General features: G+C 45.4%; 11 protein-coding genes across 11 annotated transcripts; 4 read left to right on the top strand and 7 right to left on the bottom strand.

Moving 5' to 3' along the window:
* Positions 1-83: 83 nt before the first annotated feature.
* Positions 84-2,331, top strand: V865_001094 (dihydroxy-acid dehydratase; the record flags this gene model as incomplete). The annotated part of the gene is made up of 6 exons (XM_066224920.1): positions 84-267; positions 316-372; positions 447-729; positions 788-1,024; positions 1,077-1,480; positions 1,541-2,331. 6 exons carry the CDS (start codon positions 84-86, stop codon positions 2,329-2,331), a joined length of 1,956 nt encoding a protein of 651 aa, XP_066081017.1.
* Positions 2,332-3,517: 1,186 nt separating this feature from the next.
* Positions 3,518-5,760, bottom strand: V865_001093 (uncharacterized protein; the record flags this gene model as incomplete). Its single annotated transcript, XM_066224919.1, has 11 exons — positions 3,518-3,652; positions 3,709-3,838; positions 3,898-4,119; positions 4,170-4,247; positions 4,314-4,366; positions 4,423-4,605; positions 4,663-4,785; positions 4,859-5,165; positions 5,221-5,408; positions 5,467-5,552; positions 5,601-5,760. The coding sequence occupies 11 exons, from the start codon at positions 5,758-5,760 to the stop codon at positions 3,518-3,520; spliced, it is 1,665 nt and encodes a 554-aa protein (XP_066081016.1).
* Positions 5,761-6,369: 609 nt separating this feature from the next.
* V865_001092 (uncharacterized protein) lies at positions 6,370-7,773 on the top strand (the record flags this gene model as incomplete). The annotated part of the gene is made up of 10 exons (XM_066224918.1): positions 6,370-6,407; positions 6,492-6,651; positions 6,827-6,871; positions 6,933-7,025; positions 7,108-7,245; positions 7,303-7,320; positions 7,370-7,437; positions 7,494-7,564; positions 7,630-7,693; positions 7,749-7,773. 10 exons carry the CDS (start codon positions 6,370-6,372, stop codon positions 7,771-7,773), a joined length of 720 nt encoding a protein of 239 aa, XP_066081015.1.
* Positions 7,774-8,381: 608 nt separating this feature from the next.
* On the top strand, positions 8,382-11,284 carry V865_001091 (uncharacterized protein; the record flags this gene model as incomplete). Its single annotated transcript, XM_066224917.1, has 8 exons — positions 8,382-8,460; positions 8,525-8,657; positions 8,713-8,845; positions 8,905-9,634; positions 9,700-10,573; positions 10,653-10,884; positions 10,961-11,106; positions 11,206-11,284. 8 exons carry the CDS (start codon positions 8,382-8,384, stop codon positions 11,282-11,284), a joined length of 2,406 nt encoding a protein of 801 aa, XP_066081014.1.
* Positions 11,285-11,528: 244 nt separating this feature from the next.
* V865_001090 (uncharacterized protein) lies at positions 11,529-11,818 on the bottom strand (the record flags this gene model as incomplete). Its single annotated transcript, XM_066224916.1, has 2 exons — positions 11,529-11,699; positions 11,771-11,818. 2 exons carry the CDS (start codon positions 11,816-11,818, stop codon positions 11,529-11,531), a joined length of 219 nt encoding a protein of 72 aa, XP_066081013.1.
* Positions 11,819-12,137: 319 nt separating this feature from the next.
* V865_001089 (uncharacterized protein) lies at positions 12,138-12,434 on the bottom strand (the record flags this gene model as incomplete). Its single annotated transcript, XM_066224915.1, has 2 exons — positions 12,138-12,252; positions 12,343-12,434. The coding sequence occupies 2 exons, from the start codon at positions 12,432-12,434 to the stop codon at positions 12,138-12,140; spliced, it is 207 nt and encodes a 68-aa protein (XP_066081012.1).
* Positions 12,435-12,946: 512 nt separating this feature from the next.
* V865_001088 (uncharacterized protein) lies at positions 12,947-13,669 on the bottom strand (the record flags this gene model as incomplete). The annotated part of the gene is made up of 4 exons (XM_066224914.1): positions 12,947-13,025; positions 13,094-13,246; positions 13,431-13,472; positions 13,581-13,669. The coding sequence occupies 4 exons, from the start codon at positions 13,667-13,669 to the stop codon at positions 12,947-12,949; spliced, it is 363 nt and encodes a 120-aa protein (XP_066081011.1).
* An 864-nt stretch (positions 13,670-14,533) lies between these two features.
* V865_001087 (uncharacterized protein) lies at positions 14,534-15,261 on the bottom strand (the record flags this gene model as incomplete). Its single annotated transcript, XM_066224913.1, has 3 exons — positions 14,534-14,552; positions 14,631-14,774; positions 14,849-15,261. 3 exons carry the CDS (start codon positions 15,259-15,261, stop codon positions 14,534-14,536), a joined length of 576 nt encoding a protein of 191 aa, XP_066081010.1.
* A 700-nt stretch (positions 15,262-15,961) lies between these two features.
* V865_001086 (uncharacterized protein) lies at positions 15,962-18,240 on the bottom strand (the record flags this gene model as incomplete). The annotated part of the gene is made up of 10 exons (XM_066224912.1): positions 15,962-16,310; positions 16,383-16,631; positions 16,694-16,713; positions 16,781-16,890; positions 16,975-17,197; positions 17,257-17,275; positions 17,343-17,487; positions 17,581-17,675; positions 17,761-17,930; positions 18,013-18,240. The coding sequence occupies 10 exons, from the start codon at positions 18,238-18,240 to the stop codon at positions 15,962-15,964; spliced, it is 1,608 nt and encodes a 535-aa protein (XP_066081009.1).
* Positions 18,241-19,384: 1,144 nt separating this feature from the next.
* Positions 19,385-22,071, top strand: V865_001085 (uncharacterized protein; the record flags this gene model as incomplete). The annotated part of the gene is made up of 6 exons (XM_066224911.1): positions 19,385-19,838; positions 19,922-20,299; positions 20,378-20,494; positions 20,591-20,866; positions 20,940-21,706; positions 21,775-22,071. The coding sequence occupies 6 exons, from the start codon at positions 19,385-19,387 to the stop codon at positions 22,069-22,071; spliced, it is 2,289 nt and encodes a 762-aa protein (XP_066081008.1).
* Positions 22,072-22,224: 153 nt separating this feature from the next.
* Positions 22,225-23,457, bottom strand: V865_001084 (uncharacterized protein; the record flags this gene model as incomplete). The annotated part of the gene is made up of 5 exons (XM_066224910.1): positions 22,225-22,472; positions 22,534-22,689; positions 22,808-23,040; positions 23,133-23,176; positions 23,230-23,457. The coding sequence occupies 5 exons, from the start codon at positions 23,455-23,457 to the stop codon at positions 22,225-22,227; spliced, it is 909 nt and encodes a 302-aa protein (XP_066081007.1).
* Positions 23,458-23,592: the final 135 nt, after the last annotated feature.

The raw sequence follows: 23,592 nt of genomic DNA, 5'->3' as shown, positions 1-23,592 counted from the left end.
TGACTGAAAAAGAGTTCGTTGTATTGGCTGGCATTTAGTCTGCAGCAATTATCTACCTCAACTAAATCAGATAGATACCGAATATGCCGTGCGAAGGTTGCACTTGTGGACTACGTGAAAATGGCGGGAACGAAGAAGACATTCTCGGGCAAACCCCTGTAGGCGTGAGGTCTTTCACCGCTCCAGCGCACGAAAGCGGAGAGCCAGAGGGAGTTGAACCGGCGGTTCCACTACGATCCAAGCAATGGTGGAACAATCCTTCTGATGGTGAGCTATCTTCGTCAATCATTTCAGAATCGAGTTCAGGCTGACAAGGGTTGGCAGACATGTGCGGAGCTTATGTTGAGAGGTATCTAAACGGCGGCCTTACCAGTGAGCTCTTGTGCTATAGCAGCTATCGCGTCACTTCTCATGACTTCGACAACCGCTGAGATCATATTGCATAGTGAATGAGATCGCGAATAAGCATAAGCCAATCATTGGAATCGCTCAGACTGGCTCCGACCTCGCACCTTGCAACTCTGGTCACGTTCAGCTCGCCAAGCGTGTTCGCGACGGAATCATCGCTGCTGGTGGTACACCATTTGAATTCCCATGCCATCCTATACAAGAGACTACGAAACGTCCAACTGCATCCCTCGACCGAAATTTCGCGTACTTGTCGCTTGTAGAAGTACTTTTTGGGTATCCTATGGACGGAGTCGTTCTTCTGACTGGATGTGACAAAACGTAAGCTTGCGCATCAGAAGGATATCGATCAGAGGCTGATCTCCAGCCCGCTTCATAGTACTCCAGCCCTCTTGATGGCGGCGGCTACGGTTAATATCCCTGCTATCTGCATGAATGTGGGACCCATGTTGAACGGTGAGTCCTTTGTCGTTATAAGCGAGCTAAATTGTACAGGTTATGCTGGTCAGCGTCTTGTCGGTTCGGGTACCGTTCTATGGGATGCAAGAGCTGCTCTGGCAGCCGGCAAGATTGATCAATTGCAATTGATGCAGACTGTGGCTACTTCTGCTCCCAGGTGAGTGGTGTGCGGAAAGCGTACGTATAGCGGCGCTGACGGACATCGTCAGTCTTGGACATTGTAATACCATGGGAACAGCTAGTACAATGAACGCCTTGGCCGAAGCACTTGGTATGGCTCTTCCCGGTAGTGCTTCCATTCCTGCACCTTATCGAGAAAGGGGTGCTTGCGCATATCAGACCGGGCGTAGAATTGTCGATCTCGTTCGGGAAGATGTCAAGCCTTCCGATATTTTGACGAGAGAATCCTTCGAAAATGCCATTGCCCTGAATACCGCCATTGGAGGTTCCACCAATGCACCAATCCATCTCAACGCTATCGCCAAACACATTGGAGTTCCACTTTCCAATCAAGATTGGCAAGATGTCGGTTATAAATTACCGTTACTGGTGAACATACAGCCTGCTGGTGAATATCTATGCGAAGAGTATCATCGAGCTGGAGGTCTCCCTGGTGAGTACTGATAAAGCCTATACAATAGATTGGCGGGCAGGCAGCTGATATTCATAATAGCCGTGACTGCCGAACTCATCAAGCATAATCTTCTTCCCCATCCCGATGCTTTGACGGTCTCTGGCAAGTCAATGGGAGATAATTGTCGGGATGACTTTTCGACCGATCGTCGAGTGATTCGCCCTATCTCAAACCCCGTCAAAACTTCAGCGGGCTTCCTGCATCTCTCCGGAACCCTGTTCGATAGTGCTATAATGAAGACGTCCGTGATCAGCAAAGCGTTCCACGACCAGTATCTAAGCAACCCAAACGATCCGATGGCTTTCGAAGGTCCTGTAGCGGTGTTCGATGGTCCGGAAGACTACCATCATCGTATAGAAACGGGAGATGACATACAGGCTGGAACAATTCTTATCATGCGAGGAGCAGGTCCACAAGGCTATCCTGGAGCCGCTGAAGTCGTGAATATGATACCTCCTGGTCGTCTGATCAAGAAAGGTATCGAATTACCGTGTATCGGTGATGGACGACAATCCGGTACCTCCGGTAGCCCCTCAATCCTCAATGCATCACCCGAAGCGGCCACCGGTGGAAATCTTGGTCTTCTCCAAGATGGCGATGTCGTACGAATTGACTTGGCAAAGGGGCGAGCGGATATCAAGGTTGATCCCGAAGAATTGAGGGTAAGACGGGAGAAGATGGGTCTATACAAAGGACCTAAGAGTCAGACACCTTGGCAGGAGCTCTTCAGGGAGAATGTCAGTGAGCTCTCGGAAGGTATGGTCATACCAAAGGCAGTCAAGTATCAACGTTTGGCTCAGACTGCAGGTATACCCAGGCGTAACCACTAGACTAGATAGTTTGTACTAGTGTCCACTATCATCGCATTCCCTTCCATGCATCATTTTACGGTAAAGATCGTAAGTCTCTGTACTAAACTCCTGCTTCTGGATGCTACATGTGAGAGGCCGAAACGAGACGGTACAATAGGGTCCTCTTAGTAGAACCGATATATAACATACCATGATAGATTCACGAGATATACATTTCTGAGGGAAACATTTCTGAGTAAACATTTCTGAGGTTGAACATTTCTGACATTGATGTATTTGTTAAACTTGTACAACTATATATATCTGTTGAAAGCGTATGTAAGGATTAGCCACTTCGAAGAGTCGTATTGTCTTTACGCCACGAACGGGAGCTAATGAAACGGGGAGGGGGGGATTGGCTATGACACTACAGCTGTATTTGAGATCAGCTCCAGAGAAGCAAGAGGTGTCAAGTTTTGATATGTAGGGTCAATATTGATCTGTATTGAACACGAACCCAATCTACGACTTCTGGAAATTCTCAAAGGCCTAACGAGAACATGGCAGATCAGGAAGTTCATACTGTATGAGGCAGGTGGTGCTGCGCCAAGGCAAAGACACCGCCATGGCACGACAGCCTCGCACGCTATGTATTCCATTACCATTAGGACGGAAGACAACTTTGTATCGTCGACCCCTCGTCGCTTACGGGAATCACATAGCAGGGATTTTCATCGAAACTGACTCTTGAGTAACACCATTTCAACCGACTGAGCGCCACCGTATATGTTGTGGAGGCGCGATTAGACTAGTAAAATTTTCATATTTCATATCTCTATCTCTTTTACTTCGTATGCAACATCGTTTACAACAGTATACTGGTCGATATCCACGGCTATTGCACGTCGTTACAGTGTATGTTATCAGGTGCAGGTTTTCCAACCAATCACATCCAACGAAACGAGCTCTGTCCGTCGTATTGGGGACTTTCGCGCTGGTTTGTTTGAGCATCGTGGTATTGCAATTGTAGTCAATTTTGCATACAGAAATACGGATTAGACAATATAGAAAAGGTTATGAGTGAAGGTCGTGTCATTTCCGAGCTGCGCGACTGCTGCCCTCCGCTATGAGATCGAAGTGCAATGACATCAGCCGAGACACAGCGTTCGTTACAAGCGCTCCGCAACGATCAGAAGCGGTTTGACGAAGGCAGAACTTGCCCTGACTAGTGTCCGTAATGGACAAGAGCTTTGTTCTTTCGACCAGAAAGCTCAATCTGGGTCTTGGTGCTCTTAAATCGCCAAGCGGGAATTCTCCGTTCGTAAAGCTCGTCAAGTTCTTGGTAAGAACGGCCATAAGTCTATGAAACTTCACGGTAAGCCTAACAACCGTGAGATTCTGGCATCAAGTACTCACCTCAGGATAGAAGAAGAACAGGATCGTTGTCGTGGGGACAAGGAGTCCGGCCCAAATATAGATAGCCTTCAAGCCCAAGTTTGCCGCATCTGGAGAGATCATGTACGAGATAGACCATTGGAATACAACGCTACAGAAGGAATTGCGTTAATCTACCTGTACGGAACGGCTCATCCGAGTGAGACTTACAATCCTAAACCGTAACAACCGAGATTGAAGGAGGTAGTTTGAGCTCGAAGATGAGGTGTTGAAGTTTCACCGGCAGCTACGAAACCGATTGGTCCTGCGGATAGACCGTAACAGATGACCCAGATAAGGAGACATCCGAGTCCGGCTTTACCACTTGCAGTAGAATCCGAGAATGAGGTTGAAGCAATGGCAACATTGAAAAGACACATAAGGAAACAACCGCTGTAGAAGTCAAGTCAGCAGGTGCCCCTTCTCTGGCTGAGTGCACTTACCCTACTAGTAGAGGTCTTCGTCCAACCCACTCGCAGAGGAAAAGAGCTGAGCCTTGTGCAATCATTCCTAAAAGGAAACTACAAACGTAGGGCATTGATCAGCTCACGTACCGTAACTTGAATCAGGAAGAATGAATTACCCACGTAAGAATGGAGACAAGGAAGGGGTTGTCCAATCCGGCGACGGTGAAGAAGTACTATGAGCGAGATTAGTACAGTAGAAGTTTCCTGCCAATGAAGACGGCCAACTCACAGTAGAGTAACTGAATACGATAGGTGCACCTGCAGCCCATTGGGAACAGATACCAACACAACCAGCCAAAGTTCGTCGCCAATTCGTGCCTCGGAAAATGTCGAGGAAAGAGGCTTTGCCACCCTCGGCCATGATTCTGCGCTCTTCTTCGATACCTTCTTGTACGACCCGGTATTCCCATTCCTGCACACGTCATGATCAGCGATATGTATACCTTCAGGACCGAATCGTCAGACTTACGACATCGTAGCCAGGAGCGTTGCCGTAGAGCTTCAGCATCGACTGCTTGGCTTGCTCATGTCTGTTACGACGGGCGTGGAAGATATGAGACTCAGGAACAAACCAGATAGTCAAGCAGGAAATCTGAAAGTGATGTCAGCAGGGTTTGATAGGAACCGACCCAATACACGTCTTTGCCAACCGCTTGGAAACTTACACCGGTGAACATGAATTCGATACCGATTAATGGTCGCCATTGAGTTGGTTGGTGAACTTCGATGAGTTTTGCGGCAATAGCAACGATCAATTGACCAAAAGTCAAAAGTACTTGATAGGAACCGAGCATGAAACCTCGAACTTGGAATGGTGCGATCTCAGACACGTAGGTGATTAAGATGGTTTGCGCAAGACCGACACCCAATCGAATCAGGACGGCTGCTCCTAGCCAATCTTTCCAATTTCGTGAGGCGATCTCGGCAACGGAGCCTGCCAATAGGACGACTAAGGAGACGATCATTGCTTTCCTGCACCGATCGTCAGCTCACAGTGAACAATCTTCGAACAGGCCTGCCTACTCACTTTCGTCCAAATCGATCCATGATTGTACCACCGGCAAACATACCCAGGGTCTTGGACATTTCGGCAAAACCTTGCCAATAGGAAACTACCTTGGCACTGTTGGCTGGCTGTCCGTTAATTACCGTATCACCCATCGTCGCGATGAATGCGGGTAAAGCTATGATGTTACCCGGGACTTGTTGTTGGAACTGCCCCGGAAAGGTCAGCAATGATTGGCCGGGACCAAATTTCAGTTGAAAAACATACACCATCGTTAAGAGCGGACCATAAAAGGATACCGCAGAAAAGGATACATTTCCAAAAAACCTTCACCACCTGGATTTTACTCAAAGCTAGGTCACTATCAGCAGACGCTCCATCAATGATCCAGTTCGACTTACTGGCAAATCTTGTTTCGAGGACTTCTGATTGCACGGTATCAGAGGTATTTTCGATGTGCTTGTCAAGATTCTTGTTGTCTCCAAGATTGGAGTCGGGTCTGGAAACCATCTCAACAGATGTTCCATCGTTATTATTATTATTGAGAGTATGGTTATCCATCGTATTCTCTCGAATTGAAGTCGACTTGCTTGGTTATTGAGATGAAAAGGGATGGCAAATGAACAGCTTTCGGTATCTATTTAAGTCTATTTCATTCTAAACTTCGTGTCCCCACCGGGGCCACCATTTTCCAATCCATCCGAATTTGGAGTCGGAAGATGTTGCCAAATTTGCTCAGGCCGATCCTGAAGCAGGGATGAAGATGCGGTTCACCGTTAAATCCGTACTCGTATTGTTCACCGTTTTTACGTCATACCAACTTCGATTACACTCAGGGGATTTGGTATCATCACGATCGAGTCCGAAGTACAATGACGACACCGCCCTGAGCCCCAAGCTTAAAGACCGAGAATCTGCTGTCTTTACCCCTTCGTCGACCCACAATTCGGGAACCGTATCGCAGTCATTGCCTCGGTTCACAATAAACCGAACCGATCTCACGGTATCTTGTCTCCGGTGAACGAGGGTTGAAATTCAAACTATCTCCACTTGGGGGCTGGGTGTTGATGGCAGAATTATCATTCATAAGAACCGTCAATACTCTTATTGAACTTGAGTTCCAGCAAACAACAACTATAGACCAAGTATAGAAAAGATTCGAGCGCAAACATGTCCACCACAGTATTTGTATCAGGAGGCAATCGAGGGTAAGTTGGCTGATCTCACTATCATCCGTTACAGGTCGGAGGGAGATGGGAAGAAGGAGATAGCTGAATTGTGCTATGCAACAGTATCGGACTCGGCTTAGTCCAAAAGTATGCAGCAAGGGAGAACTACACTGTTGTAGCAACCGCTCGAGACCCTTCTCGGATGCCTGATGTGAAGGTGGGAGCAGGATCGAAGGTTGTTGTTATAAAGATGGACCAAGCGAAGAAAGGCGGGTGCGTCGAGGTGAGTCACCGTGTGTGCATCTGTGTGTGTACAGAGGGTACAAAGGCAATGAATCGCCGAGGTTTCCGATCAGATATACGGGTCTAGTGTGTGGGGCGGAGAATTGTGCGACTTACCATATCCGTGCCTTCTGTATGCATCATTTCGCCGCAGCTAATGTTACCTTCGAATATAGGCAATCGAGGAAGCCAAGTCAAAAGGCATAACACAGTTCGACATTGTAAGTTTGCCATACCATCAACCATGTTTCCTTGTGTTTGACGCTACTCGTCTGCTTGCAGGTGATCTGTAGTGCTGCTACATTGCTGGTTGAGGGATACGCACCGCTTCGAGATGTGCCACTTGACGTCTTTGAGGAGCATTGGCGAGTCAATGTGAGTGGCTCTAGCATCACACAGAGCAGTCGTATAAAACCTGTGGTCGGTCATGATCCCTCGCTGACACATCGCTCTACAGGTTCTTGGTTTCCTCGCAGTCTTCCAAGCCACCGTTCCACTCATCCGAAAAGGAGGAAAATTCATTTTCATTTCTTCCGGTTCTGCGACTATAGATCAAGTACCTCGAGGATATGAAGTGACGTACGGTATCAGCAAGGTGAGTATATGGACATGAGCGTGATGGCGAGTGTAGCTGACTCAATTTGGATCACAGAGCGGAGCATCCTACTTAGTGAGCTCAGCCTGCCTGTTGCAGCAGCTCGGCACTGACGTTGTTTTAGGGTCACTTTGCGCACTACGAGGAGCCCGACCTCATTGTATTCCCCCTTGATCCAGGATGGACACAAACGTGGGTTGTACCCCTTGACCCCTCATCCTAGAAACAGCTAACTGATGAGATCACAGCGATATGGGTAACGCATCCGCCAAGAATGCTGGCGTAGATGCCCCTCCATTGACTATCGATGAATCTACCAGTGAGTTATAATGATTGGCACCTTTGGACATAAGAACGGCCAGCTGATCGGATGACTTGCTGCAGGCGGAATGATCAAGGTCATTGATGAAGCAACAAGAGAGACTCACGGTGGGAAGCAAATGAGATAGTGAGTTTCCAACCGGTGTGACAGAAATTATTTCATGCTTACGAGAACGTTATAGTGATGGTGGGCAAAACAAGTGGTAAACAAAAATTAGAGATAGGTTGGTGTGAGATCAGGATACTCTGCCCTGCACACCGGAAGAACAATAGTAATAGAGATGCATACATTCTGTTCCCTCTGGTATTGGCACTAGACTGAGCATGCTCACTTCGTACATCCCGATTCTTGTGACGATCTTGTGTGCATTGTCAGCGGGTATCCGGTATGGTGAAGACACATGACGAGCGTCCACCAATGAGAGCAGGCGCACATGGCTGAGCTGCACTCTTATGTAGATCGTCCCGATCCATCTTGATGTCAGAGAGCGCAACGTCTTAGACCAATGTTTCTTGATTTATGTGAAGGCTCACTGTCAGTCAGCTTGCAAGGGATTTCATAAGCTGGGTGAGCAAAGTAGCGTCCGCAGCTGACTTACTTATTGATCACGCTCACTTACACCTTGTCAACCATCGCTTCAGCGGCACCAGACCAATCCGGTAAGTCTACCCGAACAACGAAAGTGTTACTTCATCTTGTTATTTTGCAGTCAATGCAAACTCTTGAATGAACACAATTGACTTTTTACAAGTATTCATCTGATACTGCAATCAAGCTCAGAGCTATTATATGTTATGATCCAACTTCAATGACAATGTCACCCCCAGCAGAGCCAGAAAAACGGAATTACCCAGCCAAACGGTTAAAAGCAAACTCAGCTTGTCGAGCTTGTCGTGAGTACAGTAGGGACCAGAAGTCGTCCATCGTATGGGACAGGCCAGCTCATCGCTGTTACAGGAGCTCGTAAACTGGCTTGCGATGGTGAAAGGCCGTGCTCGAGATGTAAGCAAGACAAGAAGGGTTGTGATGATGACGAGGGGTCTTTCCGAAGTCCGCTCACCAGAAGGAGGATGACCGAGCTGGAAGATCTGTACGTTCGATCAGAGTTCATGCAACACCAAATCGCTCGCGCTGAATCTTTGTAGCATTGAGCTTCATGCAAGTATTTGGCATGCTGCCTTTCCCAATTTCCCGCTTGAACAGGCAGCAGCACGCTCCGTCTCCGCAACGCCCAAGGAGATCGCTCAGGAGGCGTTCCGCTCAGCTGGTCTTCACCAAGTGAGTGATATATCAGGTTGTCATCGAGCCCGCAAGACTGACTTGGTCCGACATAGCAGCCTTCGCCTGCGCCTGTAGTTGATGCATTGATGCCCTCCCTACCATCGGAAGAAACCTTTAGCTCCCTGCCAGATGCTCCTGTGATGTCACATCAGTCGTTCGCCCCACCCGAACCATCCATGCTTCCTCCGGAATTCACAGCACCCCTCATGACACAATCGCACGTTCAGCTTCAGCCCGTCAATGCAGCAGTAGATCGACAACCACCTCACATCAGGCCCATGTCTCAAATACGTTCAACCAATAATGCAACCGAGAAGAACTATCCTCCGACTCGGCCTGCTTCCCCTACCGATCCACCATTCCTTCAGAATGTCTACGAATTCCAATCGGCTGCACAGTCAACTGTAAACACTTGGTCAGAGCAGCATGCTCTGCAGACCGGCAATACACCCCCAAGCCACTTAGACGGTATGGGCGCGACCGTCCTAGACACAACAATGGAGATGAATGCTGGCGCAGGATACATCGGAATGTCATCTGGGGCGATGCTCATTCTCGTCCTACGCAGATTGCTCAACCGGGACTCTTTACTCTCCCCTCTTAACGGCTATTCCCTACACACCCTCAAGCCGACTTCCCATGCCCAAGTGTCAAATATCTCGAATTACCTGCCTGGTTCAGGCGTACGTCGTGTTCCCACTAGCACATCACCCCTATCTACATCCGCTCGGATGCCTCGATATAGAGAGTTCCGTCCACTAGTCGATTCTTATTTTGAATATTTCCGTGAGTTTCGCTCTGGCATCTGGCGAATCCATGCTAATAGCATTCATGACGATAATGCAAAATAGACGCTATCATCCCCATCGTACACGAACCCACTATCCGCGCACAGCTGACAGGAGCATTACCCTTACCTACCAGCGGCGGGAGTCGAGTTCTAATTTTCATGATCTTTGCTATGGGAGAATTTGATCTAGCTCAAATCGAAGATGATGATAATGGCTATCGGTATTACGAAGTCGCAAGACAAGCGTATCAACCAGAAATGATGGAAGAAGGATCAATTCAATTAGTCCAAGGACTCGCTATAATGGCACATTATCTACAAAGGAATAATAAACCGAATAGTGGTTACGTCTGTCTTGGTACAGCTATCAGAATGGCCGTTGCGCTTGGTATCCATTCTTCGAATGCTCATCATCCCAAAAGTAATCCACTCGCTGAAGAAATACGTACTAGATTATGGTGGGGATTAGTCGCTCTCGAAGCTGGTTGTTCAACTACATTCGGTCGTCCTCATGGTTTCGGTCACGCTTCTTACTTGGTCGCCAGATTACCTGTTAATTGTGATGACGATGATTTGACAGTCACCGATACTGTCCTCCCTGAAGATGCGGATCACGTAGCGCTTTATACGGCTCTGCTTATGCAAACGAAACTTGCAAAGAAAATGCTTCAGCTTCAAGATCGTATATCAAGGTCTTTACCTTATCCCACGGTTGAACAGATCAAATGGTGTGGACAATCGTTCCTAGCGGATGTCAGATCGTATCCTGCATATATGCAACCTGGAACTCCAGGACCTTTCCGCTTGGCGCGAGCGATTCAAAATTGGAGAGCAAGAGATTATGCTTCGATATTGTTCAGACCAGTGCTTCTTTCGGCTGCATGGAATTCATCTGGACCTCATAATGCTGGAGCTGATCTGACAGAGATTATCGAGTAGGTCTTGCATTTCAGCAAAGAAAGGCTCTGAGGTTGATAGTAAGCTAACTCCGAACCCGATATTTACTTTGAATAGTGAATGTCGATCTCTGGCTACCGAGACTTTACAAGAACTACACGCATTCGGAGGCCCAGGACGAGATCCACATCGCGGTTCACAATGGTACTTGCTATTTTACGAAGTACAATCCAGTCTTACATTACTATTGTCGGCCGTCTGGGAACCACAGCATCCCTCAGCGGAAGAATGGCGCACGGCAGTTTCGCAGAGTATCCAGAGGATCCGTGAGATGCCTTCAGTTGCCAAAGTGCGTACCCGTCTTCATCACATCATTCTCATTTACAATCTGCCTCAAGCTAATTGTGATGTTCGATCCCGGATAGATGGGATTATCTTATGCTCAAACGATGGAAAACATCCTACAAGCACAATCTACTCTCGGTAGTACTGACGGATTTATAAATATGCGAACACAAGAACAAACTCAACCTTATACTGATCCAAATGGTATAGATTGGAATCAAATTTTGTGAGTATCATCTGTTGCAAAGCCACGATTTTTATTTTCTGACAGCCAATCGAGGTTAATTGTGAGTACTACTAATCTCAATTATGAAATCTCGAATAGGCTCGAAATGTTGGCTACTCAGAATATGAGTCAGGACGATTTTCAAGGAGACAACATGTTGCCTTTCAGTCAAAACTGAATGTCCCGAATTTAGGTTGCTAGTCCAAAACAACGCCAACTGCAAGGTCAGACGCCAAGATCGGACTGAAAAATGCGGAGTGTCTACAGACGACTTCTGGTAATTTGTCAATTACGTGGGAAGAAAGGCATTGCTTTGAGCGAAAATGGCCTTCAGCGTGCCGGTATACCGCATCTATGCATACCTATTCTTTATCTAATGGCTTAACATACCAAGGATGCCTAGATGGCGATCGTTCCGTTCTTTAAGCACAGGTATGCCAATCCTTGTTATTCTCCCAAGCATGAGCAACTTTGTAAATCTCTGCCTCTTCATAATTCTTGCTTATAATTTGCTTACCTACCGGTAATTTCGTCTTCCCGTCTACCAAGCTGGGCAAGAAACCAACTGGTAAACTGAGAGCTGGTAGTCCGGTCTGTTGCGTACGGACACATACTCCGTTAGCGGAGAGAGCAAGTTCAAATATCGATATCAGATCAGCCTTACACGATTGAATGCACTGGTGTTCAGACTGACTCCAGCAGCATTTTCCATCAATTCCCGTATACTCGCGTCAGCCGAAGGTCAATTTGGTAGCTAGCATTGGTAATGTTGGAGTGATAAGTATATCGTATTTGCTCAGAGCTGAATTATACGCATCGCGCAACTTTCGTATCAGGTTGATCGTTTTGCCCATTAGCTGTATTTTGTTTAGTCACACAAAGGTCAGCATAAAGTATTGAAATGGGGTGATTCGTCAATCGAATGATCAACGAAAGAAGAAGACCTTTTTGAAGGCTTGATCTGTGAAATTCACAGTAGGAGGCATGTTTTCCCATCCCCATATTCCGTTGATAAAAGTATTCGTACCCGATCAAAACATTCTATCTACTTTATCACCTTTGAGAGGTAATAATTTTTCGGTCAAATCATTCATCGCTAATCCCCTTCTACCGTTCGATTCTCCTAGTATCAAGTCTACCAATGACCTAAATACCACCGAAGTTTGTGAGCAATTGCTCCTCTACTTTTTCAATCTGGACACAAAATTGGAAAAAACAACTTAACTCGCAGCCCACAGATCGGGTCCAAGTGTATGTTCATGGATAGAAACTTTTTCCACCACTTTCGCACCGAGCTTATAGAAATCTTTTGCGGCTTTGACAATCATCTCGCTAACTCTTTCATCTCTTAGGGGTCTATTGAGCGATTCTGTGATGATACCAATTTTGAACCCCTTGATTCCTTGTTCTACTAATTCTGAGTACTTGGGAATTTGCGAAAGGGATGGCTAACCTGCTGCGGACCTATCGTCTATACATTCATGCTGGACTGATCACACTCATCAGCTCTCGGATGACGTACTTTAGCTTACAAATGCAGATCGACCTACGATCGCTGAGTTGGATCAAGCCTCCGTAAGTGATGTAAGGGAAGATCTCGAATGCTTGTAGGGGAGAATCGATAAGTGTTGGACAAAGATGTCTGGCTTGCTTGCTATCGGGAAGAAGGAGGGACCAAGCAAGTGCCGCTCGAGCGATATTGAGAGGATTTGTTATTCACTGCAACCAATCAGTCAGTATGACCACTACTCCATTCAGCTTTGGGCGTAATTGGAATTGAACATAAATATTGGAATAATCTAGTGTTCTTGGCTAGATCAAACGTCATAATCGTATCATCTCACCACCAAGGACATAGCGCTGCCAATTCTTGAAGGTATGTTGTGAGTGATTTGGGGTATTGACCAAGTCGGAATTCCCTGCAACATCGAGCAAGACACAATCAGATCGGGTCAATCAGCGGGGGTGAGCTAAAGATGAGACTCGCTCTGTGGCTTGTTCATTTAGCTTCATCGCCACCAGCACATTCTCGTGTATGTTCCCCACTTCACATGTATTCTTGTTCTTCTTCACCATCTGGATAGGAAAGGTGATATCTCGAGTCACTGATTTATCAAGTAAAGAGGTATTCTTCCAGTGACTATCAAGGATCATAAGTCGCATTAAGCGGGATGCTTGACCTCGATTCTCTCTGTATGGTCTTGGACTTTCTTTTGCTTTTGGCCTACAAGGAGGTCAGTACGAGTGAAAGCCTCGTCAGCTTTGTTGCATGGTAGCGAATACAAGGTTTGTGTTGCTTGAGTGAAAGAGAACGTGAAACTTACCCATCAAGCGATTCAGTAAGGTGCTGCAAAGCCATACCTTGCCTTACCATTGACCAATCCAGTGGCCAAGCTCTCCATAGCGTTATGATTGTCTCGATAGTTGGTCCGATCAGATCCTTAGGCTCGATAGGCAAAGGTCAGTCGATAGACGTAGGTGTGGGTGAAGTAGGAGGATAACTCGGTTTTCGAGCTGGGGTCGGCGGGGTAGGCTTGGTCTGGATTTCGGGTGCTTGAGGCATCCTGAACAGAGCTGTCGTGCTTAGATGGAGCTCGGTGACGGTGATGGTGGAAGAGAAGGTTATGACTCGACAGTATAAGAGGGTCAATACTACATTTGACAACTAAGAAACTGACAATTCACTGCATCGGACACTTAATCGACTAATGTATGCATGTACTCCAAGACATGTATCTTGGACACCCACATCCTTCGAATTCACTCGATTGTGCTGAACAGGGTGTTTTCCGTGGTATCATAACACGCACTCATCTCGTGGATTATGGAAATCGAGGCAAAATCGGATCCAAAGATGTTGTGTGTATATAAGCATATTCTAGGAAGGTCTTTCTGCGAGCCTCGTTTTCTAGCCGCTACTGTAACGTCATAGATAGGAGTAACATATAATTACAAATGTTCTCAACACAAAATTCAGAATTGATCGATGACAACGGCCAAATACGCTGTGGTGGCAACTGACCACACTGCCATCAGCATTACGGATGAATAACGACGAGTTCTCGTTTACAACAAGTATGTTCCACTGGTCCACAATCCCTATGTGCCCAGCCGTCTTTATCCTCCTCCGACCAGAACTTCTTTTGATTCCTTATCGTAGGCAAAACCAATATGATTGGATTATACTTATAAAGGTTTGGTCATCTCACCATAGCTTCTTCCAAAACTGCGCGTGAGGTGCATCAACGATCAATCAATGTCATGGTCGATTACGAGTGGCACTCACGTTCGGTCCATTTGATCATTCCTCCGTTGCTAGTAAACGGAAGCCACTTGTGAATCTCCAGCGATGTATGCACCAGATCGCCTGAAGCCTCTGGAAATGCATCCACTTCTTTGCACATTGCGATGCTGACTTCAGCTATAGTTAGAAAATCGTCTCTTCCCTATTGTCACATGTGTAAAATCAGTCTCTGTTGGTCAAGAGCTTCGATCGACAAGATAGGCGCAGTAACTTGACTTACATCGCTGCCTGTCCTGTATTTCTTGCTTGCTCATATGTCATGAGGGATCTATCAGATGACCAAGGTACGAGGGAAGCCAGAGCGGCGAAGCATATCCTTAAAACCTCATGATGAGCTGGAAGGAGAGATAACGTTCCTATCAATCTACAGCCCCTTAATCAGTAAAGTCAACTTCAAGCTTAGTGCAGACATATGCAATTGAATGATGTAGTACTTACAAGGAAAGATCTTTAGTAAAATTGCTTGCTACATCGACCGATCTCTTAATATCAGCCGTATATCCAGCTCCAGCATCTCTCTTTGTTTTGACCAACTTTAAGGGTTTATCCAACTTCTTGAAGGAAGGTACGAGAGAGACCAGACTTGGCCATCTAGATTCGAGGAAATGAACGATCATCCATCGAAGGAATTGACCATGTGCAGCCCATAGCGAGATACCATCCTCCCTTGAAGCTATCACGGGCGATAATCGATTGATCAAGATCAATCTGGCGGATTCGGATATATCGATTGCACATGCATCCCACAATATGTTCATTGTTTCTTTGGTTGGGTGGATAAGATCGTGAGGGTTGATCGAGAGTGGGAGATTGACTTGGCCCTTGGAAGTATCTAATGGTTGTTCAGACATGATTATCGTGTTATGGTTGATGGGATGGAAGTCTGACGGTTGAGAGAGAAGGGAGAAGGAAGAAGAAGAATCTGACACTTCGTTAATAGATATAACATGCGTACATCACCTACTGGGGTGTGATTGATATGTCGATTTAGCCGAGAGAAGTACAGTAAAGTACTGTATGCTTCATAAGAAGAAACTTTACCACGACTTTTATTCGTGTTCTCACAGAAACCGTTACATCAGTGGTAAAAAGTCGGCAGCGTTTGTACAGTACTTACTTTGCTGGACATAAGATCATGTGTGTTTCTCTGCCACGCGCCTTTGAGTGGTGCATGGTATCAACGCCAGAAAGGCGACTTTCAAACACTCCCTCCATTCGGCTTCTTGGTGGATTCCATGTGCCACTAACGTCCAACACCGGACACAATCCAAAATAGACCTTAGCGCACATATGTAGTGTGATGTTTTAAGATGATAAGGGGTTTCATTGCATGACTTTGATTTACGTTTGATTCGTGGGAGATATATCTATACTTTATTTACCTAAATAGTGTCCAGCGCTACATAATTTCCTAAAAATTCCATTTAGTCTAAGTTGTCTAAAAGTATGACAAAAAGGGATGATCGGGTGAAAAGCACAACTGTGAAATGAAGTATCTACAGAAAAAGTCCTTTTGTTCCAGCAAAAAGCAAGAGTATCCAATACTGAATCCTAAACCATTAAAGTGATTGAAACAAGTACGAGCAACAGACTTGTCCACACGCCTACGATCAACATTTCTCTTTGAGATGCACTGGCCGCAGGTGTTGCAGATGAGGTACTATTTGACGTGGCAGAGGAAGAGCTGTTGACTGTGGAATCTCCAGTTGAAGTTACACTGGTCGAATTTGCTATTGCCTCAGATCCCGTTGAATTGACATAGTATTTCCTTGTTACGGTTGAGATATCGATGTTGGTGTAATTATTGGCGTAAGTAGGGAAATAAGGCATATTTTGATCTCCCTGAATAGGGTTGTAGGTATCCAAGCAGTATGAAGAAGTATTGGAGTAGAATGGCCAACTAAACACAGAGGGAGAAACATGATTTAGCGGAGGAAGCATTATCTCCAAAGGGGTGGGTGGGTGCACTTACATTTTCTCGGTAGGATCCTCAGGTAACCAATTCTGCGCGGCTGACTGGGTCCAGCTCCATGGACCGGCCAGTTCATGATGTACCGACCAGAAGATCCATCCTGCTCCCAGCTCGTAGACGTCACTTTGAACTTCCCAGAACTGCCTCATGAACAGGTTGGCTTCGTACGATGAAGTGATATTGGAGATCACCTCGTCGAGGGATAGGCCGAAACAGCTCTGATAATCCACGCAGTAGGTGTTGGTTCCGCTGATGAATGAGAGGATGATCAGCTTATAGCTTTTTCCCATTGATATTTAGTGAAAACTCACAGAGAGAACTCGCCGACAATCTGTATAACGTAGAAAACATGGATCAGCACGAGGTGACAAATGTTAACATATGAAGAGAAGACTCACCACAGGGAAATAGGTCTGAGCTTCGGAGATAGCAGCCGCCTGAGCGCAAATCGTATCCAAATGTTCTTGATAAGTTTTCAAATTGGAGCCCCCAAAGGCATCATAGATATCTACAAAGATCAACGTAAGAAATCTCAGTCAACTCTAGACTTGAAGCATTTTATCATTGTGATTACTATCAAGAAGTGACTTACGAGTATCTAAAGCGTAGTTCGTCCAATTCAAACCCATACTCTCCTGTGACCAGAAATACTTCCAATTCAATACAGGCTGGAAAGCATCATGTATGACTACCATCACTTCATTGGAACCCGATAAGATATGTTCGTTGGCTCTGACTGTGTTATAGCCCTGGACATAGAAATCCGCTAAGACGTTGAAATCCATTCCGTTGGAGGAATATTCGAGGATGTATGGCTATAACCGCAAGTTAGCCACTGACATCCTTTCAATTTATACGAAGTATCGACACTTACCTCATTCGTGAGTTGAATCCTATCGATGATGTGTGAAATCATTAATCCCTTTGAACATAATCAACAGTAGTGAAGGGTGAACTTACGCCTTGACAACTCCATCGAACTTATCCTGAGTGACAAATTTAGTCATATTCGCCAAGGCATCCATGGCTCTTTCCATATTAGTTGCATTGTTTTGAAACTCAATCGGGCCCTTGTATCCTTGATTATCTTGGCCATTCTGACCACCTATATTTGATATCCAAATCATCAGTATTTACATACCATAGCAGCATTGTATTGTCAGTGTTTATTGACAGTGCTGGTCATAACCTGACTTACCTGGTAATCCATGCAAATCCATCAAGACGTCTAGACCATACCAACTTGACCAATTTAATGCTCTCTCAAGGTACGGTAATTGACCTTGAATATAGCTATTACTCGAAAAAAAAAAACACATTAGCCTTGCCTTGCCTTGCCTTGCCATACCCTACTCCGTTTGGGAAGACTTCGACTTACGGTTCATATTCCTCTGGATCGGTCCATGACCAATAACCCATAGGTATCCTAACAGTATTCAAAGAATAATTGGCGAATCTCTTGAAATCATCTTCTGTTATATATGAATCCCAGTGTTTCTCTAGTCGATTTAGACATTCTTCTTTACCAAGGTATGAGCAGTATACCCACTTCAAATAAGCAAACAAACAAACAAACAAAACAGTCAGCCTTAAATCTGTAAGAATGGAAGGAAGTAAGGGTTAAACCGACCTCGTCATTTATATACGTATCTTTCAATACTTCATCTTCGAAGAAACTAGGCATCATCCAATTTTCCAATATGAACCAACCACCCAAATTGACTCCTCGGACTTTATCGCCCGCTACTGATCCTGCTGGTGTACCTCCTGGTGGAGTATACCATGACTTCAGTGCTTGTGCCGATGGCGCAACGTAAAAAAGTATGACAATAAGGGAGATGAAAGGTATGTTGATCATTGTTGAGGTAGTCTATTCGGGGATCGAGACTGGTTGATCTACAGAGATTATTTCGTTCTTGAGGTTGTCGTTGTTTCCATACACATAAAGATTGTTTGTTTGATATGCAAAGGTTGCGTCGTGTTCTTTTTTTTGTTGTGTATTAAATTCGCGAGATTCCGCTGTTTGCGATCCTCTCAGAATCACTGTGTTGTTATCTAAATGAGTGTTTTGTCTTTCCGAAAAGAGTGTGTCTATATACAAGTAAGTAGGATGTTGTCGAGTTGTGTTCCACTAAATCATCTAATCGTTTCGGAGTAGGTTGGTATATGAGAGTAGTTGAGTAAGTGTAGGTGTAGATCGTCACTGTCGATAAAGGATAGTCGAAATAGAATGAATGAGTACTGATATCGTTCGTTCGTTGGTTAGGTCATCCACAAATATGACGATTGCCTATCCCACAACAAGATGAATTACTGGAATACAAATAATACTCCCAAGTGCTCGTAGAGTTTACTGTTTTGTTTGTAAGTTCCTTAATTCCAACTTTAATTGTTATTTATTCTTCGACTTGGACGTAAATGGAAAAATGACTTGGGATCGTTCGTTTCCTTTCGTTTCAATTGCGCCTGCGCTTGACTTGACTTTACCACGTATATGAAAGGAGATGTGATTCAGATAAGGTATGAGGTGAGGAGGGTGTTGATGAATACATCGTACATCCCCTCCATCCTCTTGATGTTTAAGAGTTGAACTCAGCTCACTCGCACTGCGCCAAGAGCGACACGTAGAGAGTCAAGTTATCTTCCTCGTAGTCGATTTTCTATTGTTTTGGTTTTTCTGTCACATAAGGTTCTTATCGCGTTTTGAGTTCTTCCCTACATTTAACCGCGGCTCCCTGTTCCACCGGGTTCCTAAAGGATGCAATGAGCTGACCCTGAATGATCGGGTTTTGGGTTAGGTGCGTAGTCCACACCACCATAAGAAAAGGCTCGCGCAAGTAACAGGATTTAACGGTGAAATAGGTGAGCAAGGCAAGTGGCATGTTACACGCGTCTCAACATGAGCACTGGGATTCAGATTCAGCTCAACTAGAGACAAACCTTTCTTATGCTTGTTTGGTTCGTCGTAAAACAAAGAAAACACCATCAAGACGACAGGCAACATGTCATCGCGTACTCGAGGGAAACGAGCTGCAGCCGCTCCTGCCGAATTAACAGCAGAAGCATTCACTTCGAGATCAACTAGAGGAGGTAAAAGAGGGAAGGCTCAGGCCGAAGAAGATGTAACGTTAGGTGACGAAGAAGCTTTAGCATTGGGTGAAGCTGAAGAAGATGAAGATGACGCAGAGGGCGAAGAAGAAGATGATTATCAGAAAGCTACGCCCTCAAAAGGGAGGAAAGGGAAAGGTAGAGTTAGGGCCGGTGCGGCCAGAAGGAATAGAGGGAAGATTGACATCGAGGAGGATCAGGATGAAGAAGAAGAACAAGAGGAGATCAAGCCTTCGAGACGGTTGAGAAAGAGCGTAAGCTATAAGGAAGTCCCGGTGGAGGAGCCTGAGGAAGATGAAGAGGAGGATGCGGAGGGTGAAGTGGAAAATGCAGAAGAAGAGGAAGAGGGTGAGTGCATCCCAAGATCTCAAAGTGCTTAATGTGTTTGAGCAAAATCATGACTAATATAATCTGGGTATTGTATGTTATAGAGGTCAAACCACGTAAAAGACAACCTCCCGTTAGACTATCTTCTCAAACTTCCAATTCCACACCTCGTAAACGATCTCGACCCAGTATCAAAGCTACTCCATCTGCGAACGCCGTACCGGCAGCTACAGGTGAAGAAGAAAATGAAGATGAAGACCGTACGGATACGCCATACAAGTTTGAAAAGATCCCCGGTGGGTCAGGTAGAGGAGGGTTCAGTGTGAAAGGTGCTGCTGCAGCTGCGGCCAGGGCGAGATGGGATAAAGTGAGACGAGAGAAGATTGAAAGGGGAGAAGATCCAGATGAACCTCGTTCGTCATCTGCTAGAAAACCAAAGAGGAGGAGAGAACCGTTAGTTCCGGATGCGGATCATGTTGAGAGTGAGTGACATTGCACAATTTACAGAGTCTTGAAGGAGACGAATGCGATCGGTTTGTTTACTGTTTGCTATTTTTCAGTGGGCTCGACAATGACTATAAAAGGCCAGGAGTATACTGTAGGAGACGATGAGTTGGTGTTGGACGAAGATGAGAAAGGCAATACCAAGATTGATGTCGAAGGCAGATTATTGGGAGGTGAGTCATGATCCGCCTTTGAGATCAGAATCAGCTGGCATCGTGCTCCGCATGCAACTAGGATAATCGAACGCTAACTATATCACCCATGCTCAGGTCGTGAATATAAACTCGTCACATTTACTTCACCTACCCGACGTAATCCCGATAAATTATACACTATGACCATAGACGCCGCGAGGGCATGCGGATATACAGATTCCTTAGCTTTCTTAAGGCGATATCCGCAGATACTCAAATTGTCCTGTACGGCGGACGAGAGGCAATTGTTGATCGATATAGGCAGGATAGCTGGTAACTTGAAACATCGTCAGGTCACTATGGTCTCAGTGAGGAACGTATTCAAGTTGATGGGTGCTAGAGTGATAAAAGGTGAGTCTTGATCAAACTCCCTGGGGCTTCCAGAAGGAAAGCTGTGTAACTGATGTTTTCGTTTTGGGACCAGGTGGTAAATGGGTTACAGACGATTATTATGAGACTGAAGCTATAGAGAGATGTAAAGAGATGGGTTACGAGCCAGGCACATTGGCGGAAAACGAAGAAATACACTCCCGAGAAAATCAAATGACTAGAGATTTAGGATTGGGTGATTCATCTTTATACAATAACAATGGTCCAGGAGGCGGAAGATATTCATATAGTCTAACCCCATTTTATCCCATCGGTGGACCTACAACGACTTTTGCTGGGAATGGTTCAGATCCATTCACAGAAGCTGGATCGGGCAATAAGAGACAGAAATTGAAATCTGCAGGTGTAAATGATCAGAATTGGATTTATCTCACTTCGAAAGATTCCTTAGCTGTAAATCAACAATTGAAGGCGTACAGAAATGAACGATTAAGTACATTGGAGGGAATTGATCTAGAAGGCAATTGGGTTTATACTGTTGAAGAGAAAGCTGAACAGAAAGAAGAACAAGTACAGGAAGAAGATAAAAAGATGTTAGCACCGGGATTGGATAGGAAGAGAAGTGGATTGTCTCATGATGTCACGAGAGAATTGACTGAGCAGTTGGAAAATGAGGTGCTAAATGGGGATGTGACGCAAGAGGATATAGTGATGGACGAAAGCAAAGGTATAGAAGATTCTATACCTATACTTCAAGAACGAGGTCCAGAGATAGTGATTAAGGATCCAAAAGAGGTGGACTCGAAGTATCATTGGGGATTGGGAAGTTGGACGAGAGGTGTAGTCAGAGCTGCTTATGAGGTGAGTCAATCGAAATACTGATCGTTGTTTGTTTATTGAATCGAATGCTGATTGTCGATATCATTCAGCCACATACTCATATACCTCATGTGCCACAACATACCCAACCGACCAGTTCATCCCCTTACGAGAGGATATCATATCACCCTATCATATCATCCTCATCTACCAATAACCACAACCTCGTACAATCCACTCTATCTGGACCTTCTTCGAGAGGCATATCGAGTGTGGAATATGTATTAGAGAATAATCATGATTACGATAAAGAGAGGGAGGAGAGGGAAAGGCTGGTGAGGGAAGCAGAGGAATGGGAGAAGGCGATGAGAAGGAGGAGGAAAGGCGTTAGTGCCGGTGTGAATTAGTTTACCCAAACACGCCTAGTCGTAATGGGGTACAAATTATTTTGATGAAAGCTCGATATGCAGAGCCAGATTGATATCTTACATGTAAATGGTATGATACAACGACCAAATATATGACTATCTATACAAAATATGCAAATGTACAGTATCAGTTTATCTCCCACGGAATACAGCTTTCCGTTTCTCCTTGAACGCCTTCAATCCCTCTTGTCTATCTTCCGTATTTAACAATTTATTATACACTCTTCTTTCTAGATCCAATCCATCTTCTAAAGACAATCTCGTAGCAGAGGTGATAGCGGTCTTGGCAGATGCCAAAGCGAGTGGTGCGGAAGATATGATTTGTCGGGAGAGCGAAAGCGCAGATTGGAATGGCTGAGGGGAATAAGTATTGATCAATCCTATTTTGCATGTGAATTAGCTTTGATCATCGTACTTCGCTTGAGAGAGTGATGGACTGACCTATACGTTCAGCTTCGACTCCATCTATATGTTTACCTGTATATATCAATTCTTTGGCTCTTGATACGCCGACCAAATGAGTTAGACGCTGGGTACCACCTGCTCCAGGGATGATACCGAGTTTAGTCTCTGGCAGGGCTATTTTGGTGTTTTCGCCTGTGTATAAATCCAAACTTAATTAGATAATTCTCGCTCTCAGCTCGATTGATATGAGTCGAATAATTGGAAAGGTCTTTCTTTTGATGGTCTGCAAATGATTGCAGTAGGAACTCACCTCCTACTCTCAGATCACACCCTAGAGCCAATTCTGCTCCTCCACCCAGAGCATACCCATCAATCACAGCTATAGAAGGTATCTTGATCCCTTCCAATTCCCTCAGCATATCTCTCAGAGAATCAAGAAAGGAGGATACTTGAGTTGTAGACATTGTGCGCCTCTCTCTGAGATCTGCGCCGGAACAAAATAAGTTGGGTTGGAAAGAATGGAGGAGCAATATACGTGCTGAGCTATATAACATAGTGCAAAATCCCAGTCAGTCCACAACAATCTACTATCGACAGAAAGATCCAGGGGGGAGAACAGGTGAGATGGGTCTCACGATATAGGCATTGAATCCAGTTTAGCTATACCTTCTCTCATCTCCTGTATACCCCTCAAAAGTCAGCCCAGTCACCTCAACGGGCTGCATCGCTCACCCCTACCATCCTTACGCTCAGAGCATTTTTGGTCTCCGGTCTATTCATTACCAAGCACATCACACCTTCCAATCCCTCATTCTCTGGCTGAGCTTCATCTTTGGTTTGTAGGTATGGTCGGAGATATGCGTGAGGTGCCGAATCGGTTGATGTAGTGGTGGTTATGAGAGTTCTGATACCCTTTCGTACGACCACTCTTGTCGGTCTAAAGAGTGCCGATAATATCATATTGAGCAATTCGATCAGCAATGCTGTATACGGTGATGTTCAACATGTTCAATACTATATATACCCTTCGGACTCTTAGTGTGGATGCTGGGATGTTGATCCCCTCGTGATGTTTGGACACCCCGGTTATCACTC

Source organism: Kwoniella europaea, chromosome 1 (genome assembly GCF_036810445.1).
Source record: "Kwoniella europaea PYCC6329 chromosome 1, complete sequence".
Taxonomy (NCBI): Eukaryota; Fungi; Basidiomycota; class Tremellomycetes; order Tremellales; family Cryptococcaceae; genus Kwoniella; species Kwoniella europaea.
The sequence above is the reverse complement of the archived record's forward strand: the minus strand, read 5'-3'. Positions and strand labels throughout refer to the sequence as shown.